The following is a 27,591-nucleotide window of genomic DNA, read 5'->3' on the forward strand; positions in this document are numbered from 1 at the left end:
TAAGGCAAGAAATCCCACTTATTAAACCTGACAGGGCACACCTGTGAAGTGAAAACCATTTCCGGTGAATACCTCTTGAAGCTCATCAAGAGAATGCCAAGAGTGTGCAAAGCCGTAATCAAAGCAAAGAAGGGAATTTTGTTTACTTACCGTAAATTCCTTTTCTTCTAGCTCCAATTGGGAGACCCAGACAATTGGGTGTATAGCTATTGCCTCTGGAGGCCACACAAAGTATTACACTTAAAAGTGTAAGGCCCCTCCCCTTCTGGCTATACACCCCCAGTGGGATCACTGGCTCACCAGTTTTAGTGCCAAAGCAAGAAGGAGGAAAGCCAATAACTGGTTTAAAGACCAATTCAATCCGAGGAAACATCGGAGAACTGAACCATACCACATGAACAACATGTGTACCCGAAAAAACAGAAAAACCCCGAGAAAACAGGGCGGGTGCTGGGTCTCCCAATTGGAGCTAGAAGAAAAGGAATTTACGGTAAGTAAACAAAATTCCCTTCTTCTTTGTCGCTCCATTGGGAGACCCAGACAATTGGGATGTCCAAAAGCAATCCCTGGGTGGGTAAAAGAATACCTCATGATAGGGCCGTCAAACGGCCCTCTCCTACAGGTGGCCAACCGCCGCCTGAATGACTTATCTACCTAGGCTGGCGTCTGCCGAAGCGTAGGTATGCATCTGATAATGCTTGGTAAAAGTAAGTAGACTCGACCAGGTGGGTGCCTGACACACCTGCTGAGCCGTAGCCTGGTGCCGTAATGCCCAGGATGCACCCACGGCTCTGGTAGAATGGGCCTTCGGCCTTGAGAGAACCAGAAGCCCAGTAGAACTGTAGGTTTCAAGAATTGGTTCCTCGAGCCCCCGAGCAAGGGTGGATCTGGAAGCTTGCGACTGTTTACGCCGACCAGCGACAAGGACAAAGAGTGCATCCGGGTGGCGCAGGAGCGCCATGCGGGAAGTAGAACCTGAGTGCTCTCACCAGAACCAACAGATGCAAATCTTTCTGAAATTGATGGACTGGACGAGGACACAAAGAAGGTGAGGTGATATCCTGATTGATATGAAAATGGGATACCACCTTAGGGAGAAATTCCGGAACCGGACGCAGAACTACCCTGTCCTGGTGAAGGACCAGGAAGGGAGTTTGTATGAGAGCGTTGCTAGCTCGGAAACTCTCCTAAGAGACGAGACCGTTACTAGAAGGCCACTTCCCGTGAAAAACGGGAAGGGAGACATCCTTCAAAGGCTCGAAAGGCGGCATCTGGAGAGCAATTAGAACCTTGTTCAGATCTCAGGGCTCTAACGGCCGCTTGTACGGAGTGCTGAGAAGACAAACTCCCCGTAGGAACGTGCGTACCTGAGGAAGTCGTCGTTTCTGAAAAAATACAGATAGCGCTGAGACTTGTCCCTAAAGGGAACTGAGCGACAACCCATTTTCCTACCTAGATTGCAGGAAGGAAGGAAACATAGACGATGCAACCGGCCAGGGAGAAACACCCTGCGCCGAGCACCGAGATAAGAACATCTTCCACGTCCTGTGGTCAATCTTGGCGGACGTTGGTATGCTAGCCTGTCTCATGGTGGCAACCACGTCCTGAGGTAATCCTGACGACACTAGGTTCCAGGACTCAATGCCACACCATCCGGTTGAGGGCCGTAGAATTCAAATGGAAGAATGGCCCTTGAGACAGCCAGTCTGATTGGTCTGGTAGTGCCCCCGGTTAGCCTACCGTGAGGCACCACAGAACCGAGTACCACAACATCCTCGGCCAATTTGTAGCGACGAGGATGGCGCGGCCGCAGTCGGTCTTGATCTAGCGCAGTACTCTGGGCAACAATGCCAGAGGTGGCACCTAAGGTAGCTGGAACTGCGACCAATGCTGAACTAAGGCGTTTGCCGCCAGAGCTCGATGATTGTGAAACCGTGCCATGAAGCTGGCACATTGTTGTTGTGCCGTGACGCCATTAGATCGACGTCCGGCCTCTGTCAGCGGCGCCAGATCTCCTGAAACCCGTCCGGGTGAGGAGACCATACTCTTTCGGCCACACCTCAGCGACTTAGGAAGTCAGCTTCCTAGTTTCCACACTTGGGATGTGAATTGTGGATATGGTGGATGCCGTGTCTTCCACCCACATCAGAACCTGCCGGACTTCCTGGAAGGCTTGCCGGTTGCGCGTTCTTCCTTGGTGGTTGATGTATGCCACCGCTGTGGAGCTGTCCGACTGAAGTCGGATATGCTTGCTTTCCAGCCGCTGTTGGAAGGATTGTAGGGCAAGATACACTGCTCTGTGTTCAAGAACATTGATCTGAAGAGTGGACTCTTGCTGAGTCCACGTACCCTGAGCGCTGTAGTGGAGAAAAACTGCTCCCCACCCTGATAGACTCGCGTCTGTCGTAACTATCGCCCAGGACGGGGATAGGAAGGACCTTCTTTTTGACCAAGAGGTGAGAAGAAGCCACCACCGTAGAGATTCCTTGGCCGCCTGAGAAAGAACGACGACTCTGTTGAGGGACGTCGACTCCTCGTCCCATTGGCGGAGAATGTCCCATTGTAGTGGACGCAGTAAAACTGCGCGAAAGGAACTGCCTCCATTGCTACCATCTTACGTAGGAAGTGCATGAGGCGTCTCAATGTGTGCGACTGGTTCTTAAAGAAGAGCTTGCAGCCCGTAGTGAATGCTGTTTGTCTAGCGGCAGCTTCACTATCGCTGAGAGAGTAAGAAACTCTATGCCTAGATATGTTATCGATAGGGTCGGGGTCGGATCTGACTTTAAAAAGATGATGATCCACCCAAAACTCTAGAGAGTCTCCAGCGCAACGTTCGGGCAGTGTTGGCATGTTTCCTAAGAGAGTGCCTTGACAAGTAGATCGTCTAAATACGGGACCACAGAGTGACCCTGAGAGTGCAGGACTGTGACTACTGCTGCCCTGACCTTGGCGAAGACCAGTTGGACTGTCGCTAGCCGGAAGGTAGAGCTACGAACAGAGGGTGTTCGTCTCCTATAACGAAGCGTAGAAACGCTAGTGCTCTGGATCAATCGGCACGTGTGGATAAGCATCCTTGATGCCTAATGATGCTAGGAAATATCCTTGGGACCTTGAGGCGATGACATGGCGGAGGGATTCCATCCGGAACCGCCTGGTGTCCACGAGCTTGCTGAGCATTTTTAGATCCAGAACGGGACGGAACGGCCCGTTGTTATAGGTACCGCAAAGAATTTGGGGTAAAAACCGTGACCTTGTTCCTGAAGAGGAACGGGGGCCATCACTCTTTCTGCCTATAGAGTGCACCCTGTTTGCAGAAGAGCAGCGGCCCGGCCGGGAGGTGGAGAAATTCTGAAGAATCGAGTTGGAGGACGAGAAGTGAGCTCTATCCTGTACCCGTGAGACAGAATGTCTCACACTCAATGGTCATTGACCTATGGCAGCTAAATATCGCCAAGGCGGGAGAGCCTGCTACCGACCGAGGCCGCAAGTCATGAGGAAGCCGCCTTGGAAGCGGGTTTTCAGACTGTCGCTTTTTTGGGCGAGACTGAGCCCGCTAAGAATCTTAGCTCCTCTGATCCTTTTGAGTCCACATTGGACGAGGAAAAATGGGACCTGCCCGAGCCTCGAAAAGGCCGAAAACCCCGACTGCCTCTTGCTCTGTTGGGGTTTGTTGTGTCCGGGCTGAGGAAAGGATGAATCCTTACCCCTGGACTGTTTGATGGTTACATCCAACGCTCACCAAACAGTCGGTCAGCAGAAAAAGGCAACTGGTTAGGCAACCTTTTTTGGAAGCAGAATCTGCCTTCCATTCACTTAACGAGCAGACCAGGCTCTGCTTAAAAACACGGAGTAGCGGAGGCTACCGCCGCACGGTTCGCAGAGTCCAGGACAACCTGAATCGCGTAAGAAACAAATGCAGACATTTGAGAGGTTAAGGATGCCACCTGCGGCACAGATGTACGTGTAACCGTGTCAATCTGTGTAAGACAGGCTGAAATAGCTTGGAGTGCCCCAAGGGAGAGAATGCCGGAGCCAACGGTGCGCCGACAGCCTCATAGATGGCTTTCGACCAGAGATCCATCTGTCTGTCAGTGGCATCTTTGAGTTTGCAGTTCCATCTCCCACTGCAACTATGGATCTAGCTACAAGCCTGGAGATTGGAGGATGCCGCTCGGGACATTGGGTCCAGTCCTTGACCAAGTCAGGGGACAGGGATAACGTGTATCCTAAGCCGTTTGGAGAAGCGCATATCTGGATAAGCGTGGTGTTCCTGGACTGCCTCTCTGAAGGCAGAGTGGTCCAGAAAAATACGTGAAGCTGACTCCTCCACTGGAGGAGCTGTGAGAAATAACCCACATTCTATAGATGGACGCTATAAGATTATTTACTATGGCGTCACAATCAGGTGTATCCAGATTGAGAGCGGTCTCAGGATCAGAATCCTGAGCCGCTACTTCCGCCTCATTACACAGCGAGTCCTTCTGTTAGGACCCTGATGAAACCGAGGCCGCTCATAGCGAGCCCACTTAGGCTGTCTGGGACTGACGTCCGTGCAGAGCCGTGACTCTGGGATGCGTGTGACATTCCCGGAGCTGTTAGTTATTCACACTGAGGGGGGCCATGGATCAATGATTCAACAGTGCCCATATTGTGAGAGACATGTCCGGACTGCTAGGCTTCTAGTATCATAGCCATAGTCTCAGAAAAACTGTCAGTAAATACTGCAGACACCGTCCTCATCCCCTGGCCATTAGTGCATACAATGGGAGTCTATGTACCTGCCGGCCGTATAGCCGTACATGCTGTACCAGCTGTATAGAAAAACATGTGGTTCTGCACCTTTGTTTTACACAGAGAATATGCTGATAACTCCTCCGCATAATCCAGGAGGGTATATACAACGTGCGACCAAACAGTGCAATGTATATAGTACAAGCATATCTATAAGTGCACTTCTGCACTAGTGGGGTTAGCACCACAGGTGCTGCTTAACGCCTGTTACAGCGATTGTGTGACTATCAGAATGCCAGGGTCTTCCACACTTGTCTCTGTATCGTACAGAAACTGACACTAATGGCTGCCGGTGTCCTTGTAGAGAAGGAAGCCGTGGGCGTGCCTGAGAAAGTGCGGGAATCCGGATTCACAGTGCACACAGTGAGAGGGGTGGAGTATGCAAAACATACTCCAGCTCTCAGCTCTGCTCTATGCAGCGTCACGCCCCTACCCTGACTGTCAGGGCTGTGGGCGGTAACGAAGGGAGACTAGGCCCAGAAGCCGGGGACTCGAGTTAACAGCGCGGCCGCCGTAAAAGCGCGGGCCGCGCTGAAGTCCCCGGCGCACCACAAGTGCCAGCCGCGCCGCAGTTCCAGCGGCCGGCGCGACCGATTCATAGAAGTGGCCAGCGTCCCGCCCCTCTCCTGACTGGCAGGTCTGGGGGCGGGAACGAACGGAAGCAGGCCGCAAAAGCCGGGGACTCTAGTTATCAGCGCGGCCGCCGTAAAAGCGCGGGCCGCGCTGAAGTCCCCGGCGCACCACAAGTGCCAGCCGCGCCGCTGCCAGCGGCCGGCGCGACCGATTCCTGGAAGTGGCCAGCGTCCCGCCCCTCTCCTGACTGGCAGGTCTGGGGGCGGGAACGAACGGAAGCAGGCCGCAAAAGCCGGGGACTCTAGTTATCAGCGCGGCCGCCGTAAAAGCGCAGGCCGCGCTGAAGTCCCCGGCGCACTACAAGTGCCAGCCGCGCCGCAGTCCCAGCGGCCGGCGCGACCAATTCCCATAAGTGAGCCTGCTTCAGCAAAGCTGAATGAGGCCATGGCACAGGCGCCGCAGCGCTGATGTCCCCCGGCGCACTACAACACCCAGCATGCTGCGGTGTGAGCGCCAAATGCACGGGGACACAGAGTACCTTGAGGAAGCAGGGCCATGTCCCTGATGTACTCCGCTCCATCCAGCATCTTCTCCAGGGGCTGTAGATGGAGCACGGTCTCAGTGCCTGGAGACCGGTAAATCCCACTTCACCCAGAGCCCTGTAAAAAGGGATGGGGAAGGAATCAGCATGTGGGCTCCTGCCGCCGTACCCGCAATGGGTACCTCAACCTTACAAACACCTCCGACATACAGTGGGGTGAGAAGGGAGCATGCTGGGGACACTATATGTGTCCTCTTTTCTTCCATCCGACATAGTCAGCAGCTGCTGCTGACTAAAAAGTGGAGCTATGCGTGGATGTGTTGCCTCCTTCGCACAAAGCACAAAACTGGTGAGCCAGTGATCCCACTGGGGGTGTATAGCCAGAAGGGGAGGGGCCTTACACTTTTAAGTGTAATACTTTGTGTGGCCTCCAGAGGCAATAGCTATACACCCAATTGTCTGGGTCTCCCAATGGAGCGACAAAGAAAGGGGGCTACTTTGAAGAACCTAGAAGACATATTTTCAGTTGTTTCACACTTTTTTGTTAAGTATTTCATTCCACATGTTTTCATTCATAGTTTTGATGCCTTCAATGTGGGTCTACAATTTTTAGAGTCATGAAAATAAAGAAAACTCTTTGAATGAGAAGGTGTTCAAACATTTGGTCTGTAATATATATATATATATATATATATATATATATATATATATATATATATATATATATATATATATATATATATATATATATATATATATATATATATATATATATATATATATATAATATATATATATAATATATTTTTTTTTACCCCCTCAGTGTCTTCAGTGGAGGGGGCACCGAAACCATGGAAAAGAATACAGTATATCTTTAAAAAAATTAATGATCCTGTCTTACATAAACCACCTAGTAGTACAACCGAGCTGTTAGCTGGTTCATCTATATGAAGTTACTCATATGCCAATCTGTATTGCAAAACTAACAAGTGAGCTACAACAAGAAGCCTATTGTTTGCTCTAGCAGGCAGTGTGAAAATTACAATGTTGTTTTTTCTTTTGTCATGTAATGTTCTTTATGCTATAAATTCTTTTAACGTGGTAAGTTAAATAGCAGTGTTAAAAAGTACTAAAATGTAAGTCCTTTTTAAATTGACTTAGGATTTTAGGTTTCATATAAAATATTTAATAGACAATTGTCATGAAAGGAAAAAAAAGTAAAAACACCATTAAAAAAATGCAATAGTTTTATATTAAATAATATAATATAATAAAATAATATAATATATAGTTTTATATTAAAAAATATAATCTAATAAAAAATATAATATATAGTTTTATATTAATTAGATTATTTCCGAATCTGCTCAAGCAAAGTAATCATTCTTCTGTGTAGGTGCATTCATTTAGATACACGGCCATGTGTGGAAATAATGAAAATTGTCTTGTTTCTTTAGCATACACCTGCCCTCATCTAACAGTTTTCAGTGAAAATGCGGTCGATATATTTGATGTCCGAAAAAGTGACTGGATCCAGACTGTCCATCTGAAGAAAGTAAGTTTCCAGTACTGCTAATAATTCTGCCTTTTTTTAAACCGGGAAATACGGCATCAGCCGAAAAGCAAAAAAATCTATAATCAGATTGGTGCAGAAAAGATTAAACCTTCTTTTTTGTGAAATTGGATACCGAGGTCTCGTATACTTGATGCTGATAATCGCATCCACTGGTACACACAGTTCAAAGTGTGGCATGACATGGCGCTATGCGAGGGTTTTCTTTTGGTGGTGACCTAGTTTTGATGTGATAAATGTTGTCTTCAGTTAATTCTGAATATATGATGTTTAGTCTGAAATTACCTTTTTTTTTTTTTTTTTTTTTCTTGCATAGGTTCGGCCTTTGAATTATGAAGGATCTCTGTGCGTCTTTGGAACGGAGAAGGTCCGTCTGGTGTATCTACGTAATAAATTGTCTGGTTAGTGATTTTTAGATCAGTACTCGAAATAGAAATTATTTTTACACTAAAGATTTCCTGGCCACGTTGACCATTATGGACACTCGACTGTCAATTCTCAACAGATCAAGATGAATTTGACGTTCCAGAAACTTCAGATAACAGCCGGCGACAACTAGTGAAAACAAAGAGCAAAAGACATTTTTCCTTCCGAATTTCGGATGAGGAGCGGCAACAGCAGAGAAGGTAAGGTGGCAGATTAAGAAAGTTATTTATATATATAGAATATATCACACGACCCATGACTGATATATCCGTCATGGATCGTGTGAGGTTAATCCCCGCCCCCTGCCGTGGCCAGGTCGTGGCGATCCGCGCACATATCTGCTGTTTTCAACAGCTGACATGTGTGCCTGCATGTTATGAGTGGAATCGCATTCCACCTGCAACATTTAACCCCTTACATCTCGCTGCCAAAATCTGGCAGTGAGATGTATATGCGCGCAGCCATTATTTTCACTTACCGCCGCCCCCACCGGAAGTCGCGTGCATGATCACGTGACCTTCGGTGGTTGCCATGGTAGCACAGGGTCATGTGATGACCATGAATCAGGAAGTGAGCATATCTGCTGTTTACAGCTGTGTAGCTGTGACCTGGAGATAGTGCAGAGCGATCGCATTGTTGATCCATATAGCCCCCTAGGGGGACTAGTAAAATAAAACAAGTTAAAAAAAAAGTTTTAAAAAATTAAAAAAACCCTAAAAGTTCAAATTGCCCCCCTTTTACCACATTGAAAATTTAAAGGGTTAAAAAAATAAAAAATATACATATATTTGGTATCGCCGCGTTCAGAAATGCCCGATCTATCAATATATAAAATCAATTAATCTGATTGGAATTTTTTTGCCGCTACGCCATTTATCAAACGCCAAAATTACGTTTTTCGGTCGCCGCAAGTTTTATGCAAAATGCAATAACAGGCGATCAAAATGTAATATCTGTGCAAAAATGATACCATTAAAAATGTCAGCTCGAGACGCAAAAAATAGTCACTGAGCCATAGATCCTAAAAATTGAGAACGCTACGGGTTTTGGAAAATGGCGCAAAACGTACGCCACTTATTGGACAAGCTTGTGAATTTTTTTTTTAACTCCTTAGATACAAGTAAACCTATATATGTTTGATGTCTACAAATTCGCACCGACTTCAGGCATCACAACAACACATCAGTTTTACCATATAGTGAACACAGTGAATAAAATATCCGAAAAACTATTGTGCAACCACTTTTTTTTTTTTGCAGTTTTTCCAAACTTGGAATTTTTTTGCTGTTTTCCAGTACACTATATGGTAAAAGTTATGGTTTCTTTTAAAAGTACAACTCGTCCCACAAAAAACAAGCCCTCATATGGCAAGATTGACGGACAAATAAAAAAAAGTTACGGCTCTCGGAAGAAGGGGAGCAAAAAAAACAAACTGAAAAATCGAAAGCGCCTGGGGGCTGAAGGGGAAAAAAAATAAGTAATTTTTATTATATTGATATTATACTGGTTACAGATCCGTTTCTGCCATACTGTCCCGGGGATTCACCACTTCTACAGCACGGCTGGCACATATTTGTGCGTGAATGTAGCTTTTGGGGGGAATTCACATGTGACACGTTTGACTAAAATTTGCCCTATACATTTGAATGGGGTGAATTCTATACTTGTACATGGGGTTTTAAGATCATTGAAGAGGTTTCCGCAACGAATGTGCCATGTATGAATTCACCCTTGTACAGATCCCATGGAGCAAATCATCCGAACATGGAGGAAGCACGTTACTCAATACTAAGAGGAAAAAATGTTCGCTCAAGCCCTTTTATTGTTAGAGGGAGGCTTTTCTTGCTACTTTCACTTCTACATCTAAGTTCCTATGATTTTTTTTGTATTTCCATTCACAGGGAGATGATGAAAGATCCTCAGATGAGGTCAAAGCTAATCTCCAATCCTAAGAATTTTAATCATTTGGTTCATGTTGGGCCTGGAGATGGAAAGCATCAGTTAAAAGATCTTCCAGTGGTGAGAAACGTAAAATGGATATTTTTCACATGGTTTTTAAAAGAATAGGCTGCTATTATGTAACTGATTTGGGATAATCCCTTTAATATATATATATATTGCGTACGGTAAGTATTCAGACTCCTTTAAATGTTTCACTCTGTTTCATTGCAGCCATTTGGTTTATTCTAAAAAGTTTATTGTTTTTCTCCCCTTCACGACCAAGGACGGATCTATCCGTCATGGATCGTGTGAGGTTAATCCCCGCCCCCTGCCGTGGGCAGGTCGCGGCGATCCGTGCACGTATCAGCTGTTTTCAACAGCTGACGTGTGCCTGCATGTTATGAGTGGAATCGCATTTCACCCAGAACATATAACCCCTTATATCTCGCTGCCAAAGTCTGGCAGCGAGATGTATATGCGCGCGGCCATTATTTTCACTTACCGCTGCCCCCACCGGAAGTCGCGTGCGTGACTTTCGGTGGTTGCCATGGTAGCACAGGGTCATGTGATGACGCCTCTAGCTATCATGAGTCCCTTTCAGTTTCACTCGGCCCAGAGCCGAATGAATCAGAAAGTGATCATATCTGCTGTGTAGCTGTGATCAGCAGATAGTGCAGAGCGATCGCATTATTGATCCATATAGCCCCCTAGGGGGGACTAGTAAAATAAAAAAAAGTAAAGAAAGTTTTAAAAAACCCAAAAACCTAAAAGTTCAAATCACCATTGAAAATTAAAGGGTTAAAAAAATAAAAATTATACACATTTGGTATCGCCGCGTTCAGAAATGCCTGATTTATCAAAATATAAAATCAATTAACCTGATTGGAATTTTTTTTGCCGCCACGCCATTTACCAAACGCCAAAATTACATACCGTATTTGGTCGCTGCAAGTTTTACGCAAAATGAAATAACAGGCGATCAAAATGTAGGATCTGCGCAAAAATGGTACCATTAAATGTCAGCTCGAGACACAAAAAATAAGCAGTCACTGATCCATAGATCCCAAAAAATGAGACCGCTACGGGTATCGCAAAATGGCGCAAAACATACGTCTCTTTTATTGGACAAGCTTGTGAATTTTTTTTTAACCCCTTAGATACAAGTAAACCTATATATTTGGTGTCTACAAACTCGCACCCACCTCAGGCATCATACCCACACATCAGTTTTACCATATAGTGAACACTGTGAATAAAATATCCCAAAAACTATTGTGCGATCACACTTTTTTTGCAGTTTTTCCACACGTGGAATTTTTTTGCTGTTTTCCAGTACACTATATGGTAAACGTTTTCATTTCAAACGTTTCATTTAAAAGTACAACTCGTCCCACAAAAAACAAGCCCTCATATGGCAAGATTGACAGAAAAATAAAGTTACGGCTCTTGGAAGAAGGGGAGCAAAAAGCAAAAACGGAAAACGCTCTGGGGCTGAAGGGGTTAATGTACACTCTGCACCCCATCTTGTCAGAAAAAACAAATGTAGAAATTTTTGCAAATTTATTAAACAAGAAAAACTGAAATTTCACACGGTCATAAGTATTCAGCCCCTTTGCTCAGTATTTAGTAGAAGCCCCCTCCTTTTGCGCTAGTAGAGCCATGAGTCGTCTTAGGAATGATGCAGAAAGTTTTTCACACCTGGATTTGAGGATCCTCGGCCATTCTTCCTTGCAGATCCTCTCCTGTTCCATCAGGTTGGATGGTGAACGTTGGTGGACGCCATTTTCAGGTCTCTCCAGAGATGCTCAATTGGGTTTAGGTCAGGGCTCTGGCTGGTCCAGTCAAGAATGGTCACAGAGTTGTTCTGAAGTTACTCCTTTGTTATTTTAGCTGTGTACTTATGGTCATTGTTTTGTTGGAAGGTGAACCTTCGGCCAAGTCTGAGGTCCAGACCACTCTGGAAGAGGTTTTCTTCCAGGATATCTCTGTACTTGGCCACATTCATCTTATCTTTCCTTCAATTGCAACAAGTCGTCCTGTCCCTGCAGCTGAAAAACACCCCCATAGCATGATGCTGCCACCACCATGTCTCACTGTTGGGATTGTATTGGGCAGGTGGTGAGCAGTGCCTGATTTTCTCCACACATACTGCTTAGAATTATCACCAAAACTTCTGTCTTAGTCTCATCAGACCAGAAAATCTTATTTCTCGTAGTCTGGGAGTCCTTTTGTTTTTTATTTGTTTTTTTTTTTTTTTGCAAACTCTATGCGGGCTTTCATATGTCTCACACTGAGGAGAGGCTTCTGTCGGGCCACTCTGCCATAAAGGCCCGACTGGTGGATGGCTGCAGTGATAGTTGACTTTATGGAACTTTCTCCCATCTCCCTACTGCATCTCTGGAGCTCAGTCACAGTGATCTTGGGGTTCTTCTTTACCTCTCTCACCAAGGCTCTTCTCCCACGATTGCTCAGTTTGGCTGGACGGCCAGGTCTAGGAAGAGTTCTGGTGGTCCCAAACTTCTTCAATTTAAGGATTATGGAGGCCACTGTGCTGTTCGGAGCCTTGAGTACTACAGAAATTCTTTTGTAACTTTGGCCAGATCTGTGCCTTACCACAAATCTGTCTCTGAGCTCCTTGGGCAGTTCCTTTGTTCTCATGATTGTCATTGGGCCTGACATGCACTGTGAGCTGTGAGGTCTCAGGCTATGTCCGCACGTTGCTTTTTACCTGCTTTTTACCTGCTTTTTTGCTGCTTTTTCAGCTGCAGCGTTTAATGCCAAAATGGATGTGTTCTGCTTTTCAAGCAAAGTCTATGGGATTTTGGTTTTCTTGTCCCCACTATGCAGTTCAAACTGCAGCCTTTTTGTGGCAGAAATTTGGGCAAAAATTCTGCTTTGCAGTTCAAAACTCAAATGGCAAAAACAATTGACAATTATTTTTGTGGTGGTTTGTTTTTTTGTTGTCAAGATGGGGTGCAAAGTGTAGATTAATGAGAAAAAAAAATGAACTTTGTTTTTTCTTTGTCGCTGTATTGGGAGACCCAGACAATTGGGTGTATAGGCTATGCCTCCGGAGGCCGCACAAAGTATTACACTTAAAAGTGTTAAGCCCCTCCCCTTCTGCCTATACACCCCCCGTGCTCCCACGGGCTCCTCAGTTTTTTGCTTTGTGCGAAGGAGGTCAGACACGCACGGCACAGCTCCACAGATTAGTCAGCAGCAGCTGCTGACTATGTCGGTTGGAAGAAAAGTGGGCCCATATAGGGCCCCCAGCATGCTCCCTTCTCACCCCACTCTTGTCGGCGGTGTTGTTAAGGTTGAGGTATCCATTGCGGGTACAGAGGCTGGAGCCCACATGCTGCTTTCCTTCCCCATCCCCCTCAGGGCTCTGGGTGAAGTGGGATCCTATCGGTCTCCAGGCACTGAGACCGTGCTTCATCCACAACTCCTGTGGAGCCTGCTGGATAGGAGCCGGGTACAGTTCTGGGACATGGCCCTGCTACGTGAAGGTACTCTGTATCCCTGTGGGGACCGCGCATGGCAACACCTCAGCTTTGCTGGGTGTGCTAGTGCACCGGGGACCGCGGCGCTGGCCGGGTTAAACTGTGCCATTACACACTCAGCGTCGCTGAGTGTGTTTATATGTACAGGCTACCGCGCTAACCGCCGCTGCCATGGGAAACTGCGGCGCGGCTGGGACTTGTAGTTCGCCGGGGACTTCGGCGTCGGCCGCGCTTTTACGGCGGCCACGCGTATACTCGAGTCCCCGGCTTGCTTGCGGCCTAGTTTCCCTTTGTCCCGCCCTCAGCCCTGACAGGCAGGGGAAGGGCGGGATGCTGCACGGAACGAGCAGCACTGAGGGCTGGAGTATGATTTCCATACTCCACCCCCCTCACTGTGCACAGTGTGAGCACCTCGGCCACGCCCACGGCTCCCTCCTCTCGTCAGGACGCCGCAGCCATTCCTGTCAGCTCCTCCGACGCTGCAGAGAGGGATTAACCCTGGGAGACCCAGACACGGTCTCTGGTGGCCTCATAACCGCTTTAGGCGGATGGTAAGCAGCACCTGTGATGCTAGCCCCATGGTGCTGTAGTGTATTGATACATTATTTGTTTATAGTATATATTTTACACTGTATGAGCACAGTTCATTCTGGCTATATACCCTAGTGTGTTACTCAGGGAAAACAATAGCATGGCGCCCACAAAAGGCAGGGGTGCCAAAGCACAGGCTTATTATGCTGCCTGCGTCGCTTGTACGACCCAGCTGCCGGCAGGTTCCATTGACCCTCATTGTGTGCAATGTTCGGCCCTGTGACACTTCTTCAGCCAGGGCCTCTGCTAAGAGGGGCCCAGGGGGAGCCACCTGTTGACACTGTCCTAGTGATGGGGACGGAGTTTGCAAAACTCTCTGAGACTATGACTAAGATACTAGAAGCCTTGCAGTCCAGGCCGGTATCTCAGCAAAGGGACTCTGTTGAATCATTGTTCCCTGGCCCCCCTCAGTTGGACCAACAATGTCCTCCCGGGGTATCTCATACATCCCAGACTGAGGGTTCTGACTTAGACCCCAGCCCCAGACCGACTAAGCGGGCTCGCTTAGAATTTCCCTCGACATCATATTGTTCAGGGTCTCAGCGGGGGGAATCTCTGGTTGATGATGCGGAGACAGCTGATCAGGATTCTGATCCTGAGGGCGCTCTCAATCTTAATACTCCAGACGGGGACGCCATAGTGAACGTTCTTATTGCGTCCATCGATCAAATGCTGGATATTTCTCCCTCAGCTCCTCCGGCGGAGGAGTCAGCTTCTCATACACCGAGTATGTTTCTAGACCACTCTGATTTCAGAGAGGCAGTCCAGATTCATCATGCTTGTCCAGATAAGCGGTTTTCTAAGCGCCTTAAGGATACACGTTATCCTTTTCCCCCTGACGTGGTTAAAGGTTGGACTCAGTGTCCCAAAGTGGATCCTCCAATCTCCAGACTGGCGGCTAGATCCATACTTGCAGTGGAAGAGGGGGCCTCGCTCAAGGATGCCACTGACAGGCAGATGGAGCTCTGGTTGAAATCCATCTATGAAGCTATCGGAGCTTCTTTTGCCCCAGCATTCGCAGCCGTATGGGCGCTACAAGCTATCTCAGCAGGTCAAGGGCAAATTGAAGCAGCCACATGCACGGCCGCGCCACAAGTGGCATCCATTACCACCCAGACCTCGGCAATTGCGTCTTACGCTATTATTGCTGTCCTGGACTCTGCGAGCCGTACGGCGGTCGCGGCCGCCAATTCGGTGGTACTCCGCAGGACCTTGTGGCTACGGGAATGGAAGGCAGATTTTGCTTCCAAAAAAGCGCTTAACCAGTTTGCCAATTTCTGGCGACAGGCTGTTTGGCGAGCGTCTGGATGAAATCCTCACACAATCCAAGGGAAAGGATACATCCTTACCCCAGTCCAAACAAGACATACCCCAACAGAGGAGAGGGCAGTCGAGGTTTCGGTCCTTTCAGGGCGGGGCAGGTCCCAATTCTCCTCGTCCAAAAGGTCTCAGAAAGAACAAAGGAACTCTGATGCATGGCGGTCTAAGTCACGTCCTTAAAAGGCCACCGGAGGCGCCGCTAACAAAGCGGCTTCCTCATGACTTCGACCTCCTCTAGTAGCATCCTCGGTCGGTGGCAGGCTCTCCCGCTTTTGCGACACCTGGCTGCCACAAATAAAAGACCGCTGGGTGAGAGACATTCTGTCTCACGGTTACAAGATAGAGTTCACCTCTCGTCCCCCGACTCGATTCTTCAGGTCATTCCCGCCTCCCTAGCGAGCCGAGGCTCTTCTGCAGGCGCTGTGCACTCTGAAGGCAGAAGGAGTGGTGATCCCGGTTCCTCTTCAGCAACTGAGCCACGGTTTTTACTCCATCTTGTTTGTGGTCCCAAAGGAGGACGGGTCTTTCCGCCCGGTCCTGGACCTGAAACTGCTCAACAAACATGTAAAACCAGACGGTCCAGGATGGAATCCCTCCGCTCCATCATCGCCTCAATGTACCAAGGAGATTTCCTTGCATCGATCGATATCAAAGATGCTTATCTCCACGTACCGATTGCTCCAGAGCCCAGCGCTTCTTGCGCTTCGCCATAGGAAACGAACACCTGCAATTCGTGGCACTGCCGTTCGGCCTGGCAACAGCCCCACGGGTTTTCACCAAGGTTATGGCTACTGTAGTAGCGGTCCTCCACTCTCAGGGTCACTCGGTGATCCCGTACTTGGACGATCTGTTGATCAAGGCACCCTCTCTAGAGGCATGCCAACACAGCCTCGACGCTACCCTGGAGACTCTCCAGAGTTTCGGGTGGATCATCAATTTTCCAAAGTCAAATCTGACACCGGCCCAATCGCTGACATTCCTTGGCATGGAGTTTCATACCCTCTCAGCGATAGTGAAGCTTCCGCTGATCAAGCAGCGGTCACTACAGACAGGGGTACAATCTCTCCTTCAAGGTCGGTCACACACCTTGAGGCGCCTCATGCACTTCCTGGGGAAGATGGTGGCAGCAATGGAGGCAGTTCCTTTCGCGCAGTTTCACCTGCGTCCTCTTCAATGGGACATCCTACGCAAATGGGACAGGAAGCCGACGTCCCTTGACAGGAACGTCTCCCTCTCGCAGGCGACCAAAGCTTCCCTTCGGTGGTGGCTTCTTCCCACTTCATTATCGAAAGGGAAATCCTTCCTACCCCCATCCTGGGAGGTGGTCACGACGGACGCGAGTCTGTCAGGGTGGGGAGCGGTTTTTCTCCACCACAGGGCTCAGGGTACGTGGACCCAGCAAGAGTCTTCGCTTCAGATCAATGTTCTGGAAATACGGGCAGTGTATCTTGCCCTGAAAGCGTTCCAGCAGTGGCTGGAAGGCAAGCAGATCAGAATTCAGTCGGACAATTCCACAGCGGTGGCATACATCAACCACCAAGGCGGCACACGCAGTCGGCAAGCCTTCCAGGAAGTCCGGCGGATTTTGATGTGGGTGGAAGCCACGGCCTCCACCATCTCTGCAGTTCACATTCCAGGCGTGGAAAACTGGGAAGCAGATTATCTCAGTCGCCAGGGCATGGACGCAGGGGAATGGTCCCTTCACCCGGACGTGTTTCAGGAGATCTGTTGCCGCTGGGGGGTGCCAGACGTCGACCTCGTGGCGTCCCGGCACAACAACAAGGTACCGGCGTTCATGGCACGGTCTCAAGATCCCAGAGCTCTGGCGGCAGACGCCTTAGTTCAGGATTGGTCGCAGTTTCAGCTCCCTTATGTGTTTCCTCCGCTGGCACTGTTGCCCAGAGTGTTACGCAAGATCAGGGCCGACTGCCGCCGCGTCATCCTCGTCGCTCCAGACTGGCCGAGGCGGTCGTGGTACCCAGATCTGTGGCATCTCACGGTCGGCCAACCGTGGGCACTACCAGACCGACCAGACTTGCTATCTCAAGGGCCGTTTTTCCATCTGAATTCTGCGGCCCTCAACCTGACTGTGCGGCCATTGAGTCCTGGATCCTAGCGTCTTCAGGGTTATCTCAAGACGTCATTGCCACTATGAGACAGGCTAGGAAACCAACGTCCGCCAAGATCTACCACAGGACGTGGAAAATTTTCCTGTCGTGGTGCTCTGCTCAGGGTATTTCTCCCTGGCCTTTTGCCTTGCCCACTTTTCTGTCCTTCCTTCAATCTGGACTGGAAAAGGGTTTGTCGCTCGGCTCCCTTAAGGGACAAGTCTCAGCGCTCTCTGTGTTTTTCCAGAAGCGCCTAGCCAGACTTCCACAGGTACGCACGTTCCTGCAGGGGGTTTGTCACATCGTTCCACCTTACAAGCGGCCGTTAGAACCCTGGGATCTGAACAGGGTGCTGCTGGTTCTTCAGAAACCACCATTCGAGCCAATGAGAGATATTTCTCTCTCACGCCTTTCGCAGAAAGTGGTTTTTCTAGTAGCAGTCACTTCACTTCGCAGAGTGTCTGAGCTAGCTGCACTGTCATGCAAAGCTCCCTTCCTGGTGTTTCACCAGGACAAGGTGGTTCTGCGTCCGGTTCCGGAATTTCTCCCTAAGGTGGTATCCCCCTTTCATCTCAATCAGGATATCTCCTTACCTTCTTTTTGTCCTCATCCAGTTCACCAATGTGAAAAGGATTTGCACTTGTTAGATCTGGTGAGAGCACTCAGACTCTACATTTCTCGTACGGCGCCCCTGCGCCGCTCGGATGCACTCTTTGTCCTTGTCGCTGGCCAGCGTAAAGGGTCACAGGCTTCCAAATCAACCCTGGCTTGGTGGATCAAGGAGCCAATTATCGAAGCTTACCGTTCGGCTGGGCGTCCGGTTCCCTCAGGGCTGAAGGCCCATTCTACCAGAGCCGTGGGCGCGTCCTGGGCTTTGAGGCACCAGGCTACGGCTCAGCAGGTGTGTCAGGCGGCTACCTGGTCGAGCCTGCACACTTTCACGAAGCACTATCAGGTGCATACCTATGCTTCGGCGGATGCCAGCCTAGGTAGACGAGTCCTTCAGGCGGCGGTTGCCCACCTGTAGGAAGAGGCCGTTTTAGTCTCTCTTACGAGGTATTATTTTACCCACCCAGGGACTGCTTTTGGACGTCCCAATTGTCTGGGTCTCCCAATAGAGCGACAAAGAAGAAGGGAATTTTGTTTACTTACCGTAAATTCCTTTTCTTCTAGCTCTAATTGGGAGACCCAGCACCCGCCCCTGTTTTTTTGTGTACACATGTTGTTCATGTTGAATGGTTTCAGTTCTCCGATATTCCTTCGGATTGAAGTTACTTTAAACCAGTTTATAATTCTTTTTCCCTCCTTCTTGCTTTTGCACCAAAACTGAGGAGCCCGTGGGAGCACGGGGGGTGTATAGGCAGAAGGGGAGGGGCTTAACACTTTTAAGTGTAATACTTTGTGCGGCCTCCGGAGGCATAGCCTATACACCCAATTGTCTGGGTCTCCCAATTAGAGCTAGAAGAAAAGGAATTTACGGTAAGTAAACAAAATTCCCTTCATTGCAGCCATTTGATAAATTCAAAAGAGTGAAACATTTAAAGGGGTCTGAATACTTTCCGTACCACTGTATTATTGGTCCCTAGGCTGGGGTCATGTATAGCGCCTGGTGCCCATGAAGTAAGAGTCTAATGTGCATATGCTAAGAAGGCACTTATTAATTGTTGCAGCGACTGTCTGATAGACTGAAAAAATAAATATTTATCTCACAAGTGAGTACACCCCTCCCATATTTGTAAGTGGGCAGCTTGTATAACAGTGTATATTTGGTGCCCTCTAACTTAACAGTCATTAATGTCTAAACCGATGGCAACAAACGTGAGTACACCTCTAAGTGAAAATGTCCAAATTGTGCCCAAAGTGCCTATTTTGTTTGGCCACCATTATTTTTCAGCACTGCTTTAACTCTTTGGAATGGAGTTCATTAGAGCTTCACAGGAGCTGCTGGATCCTCTTCCATCCTCCATGATGTCATCACGGAGCTGGGGGATGTTAGAGACCTTGTGCTCCTCCACCTTCTGTTTGAGGAGGCCCCAAGGATACTTAATAGGGTTTCGGTCTGGAGACGCATGGCCAGTCCAGCACTTTTACCTGCCGTTTCTTTAGCAAGACAGTGGTGGTCTTGGAGGTGTTTGGGGTCATTATCATGTTGCAATACGAATGAGTGAGTGATCGTGCTCTGCTTCAGTATGTCACAGTACATGTTGGCATTCATGGTTCCCTCAATTAACTGTAGCTCCCCACAGCTGGCAGTACTCATGCAGCACCAAACCATCACCCTTCACCACCGTGCCTGACTGTAGGCAGGACACCCTTGTTTTGTCCTCCTCACCTGATTGCCGACACACACACACTTGACACTATCTGAACAAAATAAGTTTATCTTGGTCTCATCAGACCACAGGACAGTTCCAGTAATCCATGTCCTTAGTGTGCTTGTCTTCAGCAACCAGCGTGCTGACTTTCTTGTGCATCAGCTTTAGAAGAGATTTATTTCTGGGACAGCCATGTTGAGCAATGTGTTGCAGTGTGCAGCGTATGGTCTGAGCACTGACAGGCAGACCCCTCCTGTAACCTCTGCAGCAATGCTGGCAGCACTCATACATCTATTTTGAAAAGACAACCTCTGGTTATGACACTGAGCATATGCACTCAGCTTCTTTGGTCATCCATGGTGAGGCCTGTTCTGAATGGAACCTGTCCTGTTACACCGCTGTATGGTCTTGGCCACTGTGTTCAGTTTCAGGGTGGTGACAATCTTATAGCCTACGCCAGGGTTCTCAAACTCTGCTGGGTGTATGGGCCGCACAGAGGGAAAAAAAATAATTTGGCGGGCTGCATTCTTTGTAGCACAAAGTAAAAAAAATATATGGATTAGAGGCCTGGGAGGACATAAAATGCAAGGGCAGCTTTTTGGAAAGCCCCATTCCACTGGCCCCCCTGTTTGCTAATCCAGGCTTCCCTCCGGGTTGTAACACAAATAGGTTCCTGGGGTGGGAGAGGGCATCAGATATAAGAATGGGTCAGATCCTGCAGGGCAAATACCTGCAGTCTTTCGTTGAAATATAGGCCACATTCCCTGACATTCATCTGAACTGGTTTGAATATCTGCAACTGCACTCTTTTGTGCGATCTTGGCTCAGGGGGGGACCTCCTCCGGATACGACTACGTCTACACCATTCGAAAAATTATTTTTGCAACTGTCGCCACCCGCACACTTGATCTCACTCATATATCGCTTGATTAATGAGGCCCAATGCTCGGAAGACACAGGGTATATTCGAGTATGGGAGACGGAACTTGGGCTCAGTTTGTCGGGGGAAGAGAAGCGGAAGGCTTTCCTGTTCTCTCACAAAATTTCAGTAGCTTGCAGCGCCCAGGAAAAGAGCTACAAGCTGTTGGCAAGATGGTACCAGTGTCCTGCCACATTACATAGAGTTTTCCCATCAGTCCCGGAATGCTGCTGGCGATGCGGAAGGGACAAGGGCACACTAGCACATATATGGTGGGCATGTCAGACACTGTCTAGCTTCTGGTTTCAGGTGTTTCAAGTATAAAACCAAATGTCGGGCGAGAACATCACCCCCTCAATTAAAATAGCACTTCTGTCAATACTTCCCGGCTCGGTGAGGCAGCAAATGAAGAGCCTTTTACGATTTTGCCTGATCGCTGCTTGAACAGTTATTCAGACGGAGATGTCACACATTTGTCACATGGAGGAACTTTCAGCAATGGTGATGGGTAGTAATGAAAAATGTATTAAAGTCTGGCAACCCTGGGTGATGTTCAAGGAGTCCTCGAATTTCCATGCCTTGTTTCGGTAACAGCACATGCCCAAATACCCTCCTTCCCCTCAACCCCCTGGTCTCATTCCTCTAGGTATCTTATTTTTCTCTGCTCACTTTCCCCCTTTTCTTTTTTGTCTTATTACTATGGGAATGCGTCTTTTTCGATGTTGTTTGAAATCTAATTAGCCACATCCTGAGATGACACAAGCTAGGTGGAAAATCTTAAACAAACCCGGAGGACTCCAACAAATATTATAAGGTTTTGTGAGAAGATACTGAGTTGAGACACTGTGACTTTCTTCGGGTCATCGGGTAGTTGATATAAGGAAGATGTGGCTCATGTATTATTCAGTATTTTATTCATGCTCGTAGTTACTTTTATATGTGATTGTGATTTGATGAAAATTTCAATAAAAATAGACTTATTAAAAAAAAATATATATGGTACCAATAAAAATGTCACACCTTTTTGGATCGTTGATTTTGAACATTTTTCACTTGTTTATTATAACAAATGTGGACATTCTTTGTTTTTAATTTTTTTTTTTATATATATTTAAAGTCATGCCTTATTTTGAGTTTTTTTTTTTTTTACATTTTATCCCTTTCTTGTATTTAATAATGTTACTTTTCGCTCTATATAGAAATTTTGGCCAACATCTTTTAGTAATGTTCCCCATTCTTGTCCCCTTGTAGCAATCTCCCTATCCTGTAGTACTGTCCCCATCCTATAGTTGTCCCATTCTATAGTACTGTCCCCAACCTATAGTAATGTGGTGGCTGAAAGGGGCTAGTGGCGCTATATGCACTATAACTTACCGATCGCTCTCCTCAGCTTCCACAGACGCCGGAGTGAAGCTGAGGGGAGCGGTCTCCGGCCCCAGATCAACAGTGATTGGAGAGATCGGACTTGTGACCGATATCTCCAATCAGAGCTGGGGGTGGGTGAAACAAAGGTCACCCAACTCTAGCCAAGGATCAGTGCTATAGCTGCACTGATCATGGCTGGATTTCAATGTTTCAGCCATTTTCAATGAAACATTACAGTGGCTGTGATTGGCTGAGTGGCGTTAGTGAGTCAATCATAGCCTCCGTAGGTCCGGGGAGGAGACTCCATCCCTCCTGAGGTCAGGCAGAGGTCCCCTCCTCCCTGAATCTAAGGTATTTGCAAAGTGATAGCAGTCACCGGGGCCATTTCGCCATGACGTACTGAGTACGTCATGGGTCCTTAAGTACCCAAGTACATCATAGGTTGCTAAGGGTTTAATGTGCTGTCCTTCACACACACACACACACACACACACCATTCTTCTCACCTGTCCCGCATTCCCTCGGCTGCCTCATCTCTGCTTCTTGCTGTCTGCAGGCCCGTGCCCCCCGGTAACTATCTTGGCACAAGTGCAGGGGCCGCAGCCCCTGTCAGCGATTTATGTCAGATGATAGTTTTGCCGCTGCTGCGCGCACAGAGTCAAGCTCTCTATGCTCAACGTTTCCAATGCAGCTGTAGCCGTCCGCCAATCGGAGGTAAGCAGCTGAGGTCAGGCAGTTTCCATTGGAGGAATAGTCGTGCACAGAGCGCAGCGCCGGCAAAACATTCATCTGACCTAAAGCCCAAACAGTGGCTGCACCAGCTGCGATAGTCAACAGGGGCATGGGCCTGGGGGCCGCGTGTTTGAGACCTCTGGCCTACGCCATCTTTATATAGAGCAACAATTTTATTTTTTTTCATATCTGGACACTGACTACTTTAATACAATGTGTCATAGCTCTTCATGAGGCAACATTGAAGATCTAATAATATTTACAAAAATGTGAGGGGTGTACTCACTTTCATTATATACTGTGTATAATAAATATATCTACTGAAATTGTTTACAATTTTTCTATTTGCCTATCAATGTAATCTTGACTACAATTTTTGTAACTATCACAAAATATTCTGGACTATCAATTAGGCACAAGAAGAGAAAAGGAGGAGCAGCGGGCAAGAAATAGCCGGGATGGGAAGACCATTATCTTCCAGCAGTGACACTGGTAGGCTCCTAACCCATTATTTGACTCAAAGTATAATAGCCTAACATGAATAAATAATATGGATTCTTCTATACAGTAAAACGAAGCTCATGCAGCTCGCAGTCAGAAGATTCGCTTTCCTCACCTCATAGTTTGATGACGTCGTCTGACATCTTGCATGAGGTAAGAACACTGTCACCTGCCCCTTACATCACATATGAATGAAATACTGCTATACAGCTGCTATCAAAATCATTCAACCGCCACTTTAAATTAGGTATTCGTCAAATTTAGGAACCAATCCAACAAGAACAATAAAAATACCTCAACACAACGGGGGGATGGAGGAACCTTAGCCATTTCTCATGGTTAATGGCCTCCAGGTCAATGATACTGTTGGGGTAATGTGCTGCATTTGCCTTCTTCAGATTGCCCTAAAGATATTCTATGGCATTCAGGTTAGGTGACTGTGACCACTACTCCTGGGTCTACCTGGACTTATTCTGAAGCTTGGGTGTCATTGAGGTATATTTGGGATCATTGTCCTCTTAGATCAGTTTCTTTCCTGAACCATGATTGGATCCATCTTCTCCTCAACATGCTGCAGGTTTCCAGTGCCAGAGAAGGCAAAGCAGCCCCAGAGCATCACTGAGCTCCCACCATGCTTCACTGTAGGCATCACTTAGCCACCACCATGCTTTACTTCTAGGTGGGATGTTCTTTTCAGTGTAGGTTACTTTCTTCCTCCTCCACACTTACTGCAATCCTTCAAGTTTTCTTTGGTTGCTCCACAGAACAGAAATTCTGTAGCTTATTTAAATAGTAACCATTTGTGTTGGCAACTTTTCACCTGCACTATTTCGGTATTGCAGCACATAGGTAAATTTACAAGCAATTGCATTTGTGCAAACAGTAAACAATATAAAAATAAAATCAAACCATAGGGTAAAAAAAAAGGTTTTTTTTTCTACTTCCCCTCCCAGTTCAACACTACGTGTCCCACAAAAACAAACAGTGATATCTCTTAGAGAAAAAGAAAAGGTGTACTCCAGGCAAAGTTGATACGGTTTGTTACTACATCCTAGAAGTGATACTTACTGAAGTGCAATATATAAAATTATTATTATATTGTCAGCATTAACAGCTGTAACTCTTTCCTAGGTTCCTGACCACAGTGGTATTTTTAACACCTCCAGTACTTCTTCATAAGACAAGATGCAAGGCCCACTTGCTTTTATTTGCTGACCAGGCTTAAATCACAAGTGACTTGGATTTTTATGAATTTTTGCTACAGTCTTACTTTTTTTTTAAAAAAAAAAACAAAAAAACCTTTACCGTTTTATGTTTTAATGGAAGTGTGAATTTTATTATGTTTCCGGATTGTCACAATTGAGACTCCAGCGATTATGTGACTCCTCTCTTGTAGTCCTGCTACATTTTGTGAATTAAGTGCCCAATCAAGAGAGAGAATTAGATACAGTGTTTGTAACATGATTTTAAAAGGCAAGAAGTATCTACAGGATGAGACTTTTTTTATGGCGTTTATTATATATGTACATGGAATTACAGAAGCGATAAATTCTTGTTTTGGAAAATGTCCTTTTATTCTTCAGCTGTGAATATACAGCATTGTATGTAAGATAAAAATTTATACAGCATAAATATTATGAAATCTCTGACCGTGTCCATTCACTGACGACAAGAAGCACGGGGAACTGGGGGCTTGTTCTGTGTCCTGTGAAAGCATAAAAGAATAACTGGATTAACCATCATAGTTTGGGCTCTGTTAATATATGCATTTATCAAAAGATGGCTCTAAATGGCAAAATCATCAGCGTTGATGTAGATTGGACTGCAGAAATGAAGGGGGGACGATGGGGAAAGCAATTGTCAGCTTGGCATGCGTGACCAGGCTCCGTCCCGTCTTGTATAATAATAGTGATGGTGTCGGTGCCAAAGTCATATATGGTAAAATCCATACATATTAAATTTGTATTAAAAATCCATGGGCCACATGACAAAGCACCATACAAGGAGACGTCTGTTTACTATCCATTCTCTTATGGTGCTTTGTCTTGTGGCTCATCTTTTACTATATATGGATACTGGTTCCTAAAATGTGTATTTTTTGTTAGATTGCACATAGTGCTACATTCTGTGCTATTCTTGCTAGCAACTGTTGAGAACGATGGTTGGAGGCTCTTAAAGCAGATGTGAACAGAGTCTTATTAATCCATTGCAACACAAAGTTTCATGGTGTAATTATGTGTTTTAGACTCCTTTTTAAAAGGTCTAATTTTTTACCAAATTAAACAAATTTATTACAAGCAATCATTTTCCAAAAGAACAAAAATATTGTGGTTTTACATACACATGTGTAAATCAGTCCCCACCACTAATTGGCAGCTTCCGGTTTACACTAAATTGTCAGCAAGCTGCCAATCAGTTGTGTGGGCAGGATTATACAGAGCTCCCTATTCTCATCACTGCTAGATCTGCAGCAGAGAAACTAGCGATTTTATCAAAACTGTACCAAGCATTCCAGTAAGTGAAACATTGCTAGAATCAGGCTCTCTTCCCCTACATTATGCAGCTCATTGTATAACAAAAACCTGGTGACAGAAGGTTTGACCTGCAGAGTTGAATCCAGGTTAGTCATTGGAACAAAAATGTTATTTTTCCAGCTATATCTGGTGGTCACTAGAGATGGCTGAAAAGAGCAGATATGATTGGGTAACAGTTTTAATAATGTTTAGATGAGAGAGATATATAATTTATTATAACATAGGCCCTAATTCACCTATTTTCTGAAGGAAACAGTAACATTTTTGTGCCTTCTTCATTAGATAATGTGGGTCTGGTTTTACTTATCTAGACGTTTGCATCTTCATTTGCAACTTTTTGAAATGTTGATGAAATTTTGCACAATTGTACTCCAGTACACCTAAACATATAAAATGTCCAATTGAGCAAAAAAAAAAAAGAAATGGTTTGAAAACACTGGGCCTGATTCATCAAGGACAGCTAAGTTCATGACTGTTTTGAGCAGGGGGTGTGCTTGAGTCAAACACTACTGATTCAGAAATGTTGTTTCTTTTACCAATAAATCTGGTGTTGATCTGACAGGGGTGGGGAACCTCCGGCCCGTGGGCTGTTTGCAGCCCGCGATGACTTTTTCTGCGGCCCCGGGCACACTCCAGGGAACTGTAGTGCTTGAGTGGCAGCAGCACTTTGGCTGGCCGCTGGCCCTTTAACTCCCAGTGTGATGCGAGGAAGCGCACGCACTCTGGGTAGATGCTAGAATGTACAGGCTTCTTCCAGATCCCGATTGCAGCCCATACTGGAATGTACGGGCTCTTTTCAGGACCTGACTGCAGCCCGTACAGTCTAGGCTGAACCCTGGCCTGTGCTAGCTTGTTAGGGCTTACCTTGTGGGCGGGGTAAGCAGCGCTGCGCTCCTGTCACAGTGGAAGAGGTGCAGCAGATGCTTCTCTGCTGTACATGCCTCCCGAACCTGTGCTGTGTGACTGAGTATGCAACCCATCGCTGTACCCCTTGAGTGCTGAGTAACCCATGCAGCCTCCTAGAGCTTTTAGGACTGCCACCTAGTGCTGCTGCCAGTGCTGTTCGTGCTCAGCATCTCCTGTGATGTATATGCCCCCAGCCTCTCCAGACCGAGACAAACATGGAAAAGCAGTTATGAAAAACATGATCAATATCACAGAACATCACAACCGCAACAAAGACAAGCAGCTCCAGCCACCACAATAGGGGTGAATTAATTGTTTGACCAAATATAGCAGGGTAGTTTAAGTTGATAATTTGGTCCCCCCCAAAGGTTGGTAAACAATTCCAAATGGCTCCCGGAAGTAAAAAGGTTTCAAAACCCCAGATCTATGACATTGTCCTACTTGTGATACTTTTTAGGAAGGAATAAAAGTGAATTGAAGCAGCTTCCCGTTAAAGAATACAAAGACCGTGTCCATATATTTGGGGGGAGGAAAGTACATACCCCATCTCTTGTTTTACTGTCACTTTATTCTTTTAATCCAGTTTTCTCACTCCAAGCTTGAGGGGTCCCTTGGCAGCTCTCCGCTCAGCCCTTTTGGCCTCCATTTCTCGCTGCCGGTCCTCTCTCTTCTTCCTGGCAATCTCTGCTTTGCTTAGACCTGTATACAAGCAGCATGTTTGGATTACATGACCAGAATGCAGTAATTACATATACAAACAAAAAAAAAAGGTAAACTATAGCCCACTAGCATCTCACCCTGCTCTGCTTCCACAGACTCCCAGTTGTCCTCTCCGCCCCAGTCTCCACCTCCTTCTGCATTGCGATTATCCTGTTTCTGTAGAAGAATCCCCATTACACCATTATATAGATACCTGGATTCAGAATCCAATCTTAAGCCATATATATTGGTA

General features: G+C 46.8%; 2 protein-coding genes across 4 annotated transcripts in view; one reads left to right on the forward strand and one right to left on the reverse strand.

Moving 5' to 3' along the window:
- The window catches only part of CDC42BPG (CDC42 binding protein kinase gamma), a 201,474-nt gene extending 176,547 nt beyond the window's left edge, over positions 1 to 24,927 (forward strand). For both annotated transcript variants that reach the window (XM_075326797.1, XM_075326798.1), the window contains exons 31-37: positions 7,363 to 7,460; positions 7,795 to 7,879; positions 7,984 to 8,104; positions 9,806 to 9,923; positions 23,112 to 23,190; positions 23,267 to 23,352; positions 24,331 to 24,927. In XM_075326797.1, the coding sequence (XP_075182912.1) occupies positions 7,363 to 7,460; positions 7,795 to 7,879; positions 7,984 to 8,104; positions 9,806 to 9,923; positions 23,112 to 23,190; positions 23,267 to 23,352; positions 24,331 to 24,378 (635 nt within the window). In that variant the 3' untranslated portion in view covers positions 24,379 to 24,927. The remainder of the gene's footprint in view (positions 1 to 7,362; positions 7,461 to 7,794; positions 7,880 to 7,983; positions 8,105 to 9,805; positions 9,924 to 23,111; positions 23,191 to 23,266; positions 23,353 to 24,330) is intronic.
- The window catches only part of LOC142255270 (N-terminal kinase-like protein), a 69,530-nt gene continuing 66,420 nt past the window's right edge, over positions 24,482 to 27,591 (reverse strand). For both annotated transcript variants that reach the window (XM_075326801.1, XM_075326800.1), the window contains 3 exons: positions 27,437 to 27,515; positions 27,182 to 27,338; positions 24,482 to 24,904 (listed from right to left, as the gene is read on the reverse strand). In XM_075326801.1, coding sequence (XP_075182916.1) covers positions 27,214 to 27,338; positions 27,437 to 27,515 — 204 coding nt within the window. In that variant the 3' untranslated portion in view covers positions 24,482 to 24,904; positions 27,182 to 27,213. The remainder of the gene's footprint in view (positions 24,905 to 27,181; positions 27,339 to 27,436; positions 27,516 to 27,591) is intronic.

This window comes from Anomaloglossus baeobatrachus, chromosome 10 (genome assembly GCF_048569485.1).
Source record: "Anomaloglossus baeobatrachus isolate aAnoBae1 chromosome 10, aAnoBae1.hap1, whole genome shotgun sequence".
Lineage (NCBI taxonomy): Eukaryota > Metazoa > Chordata > Amphibia > Anura > Aromobatidae > Anomaloglossus > Anomaloglossus baeobatrachus.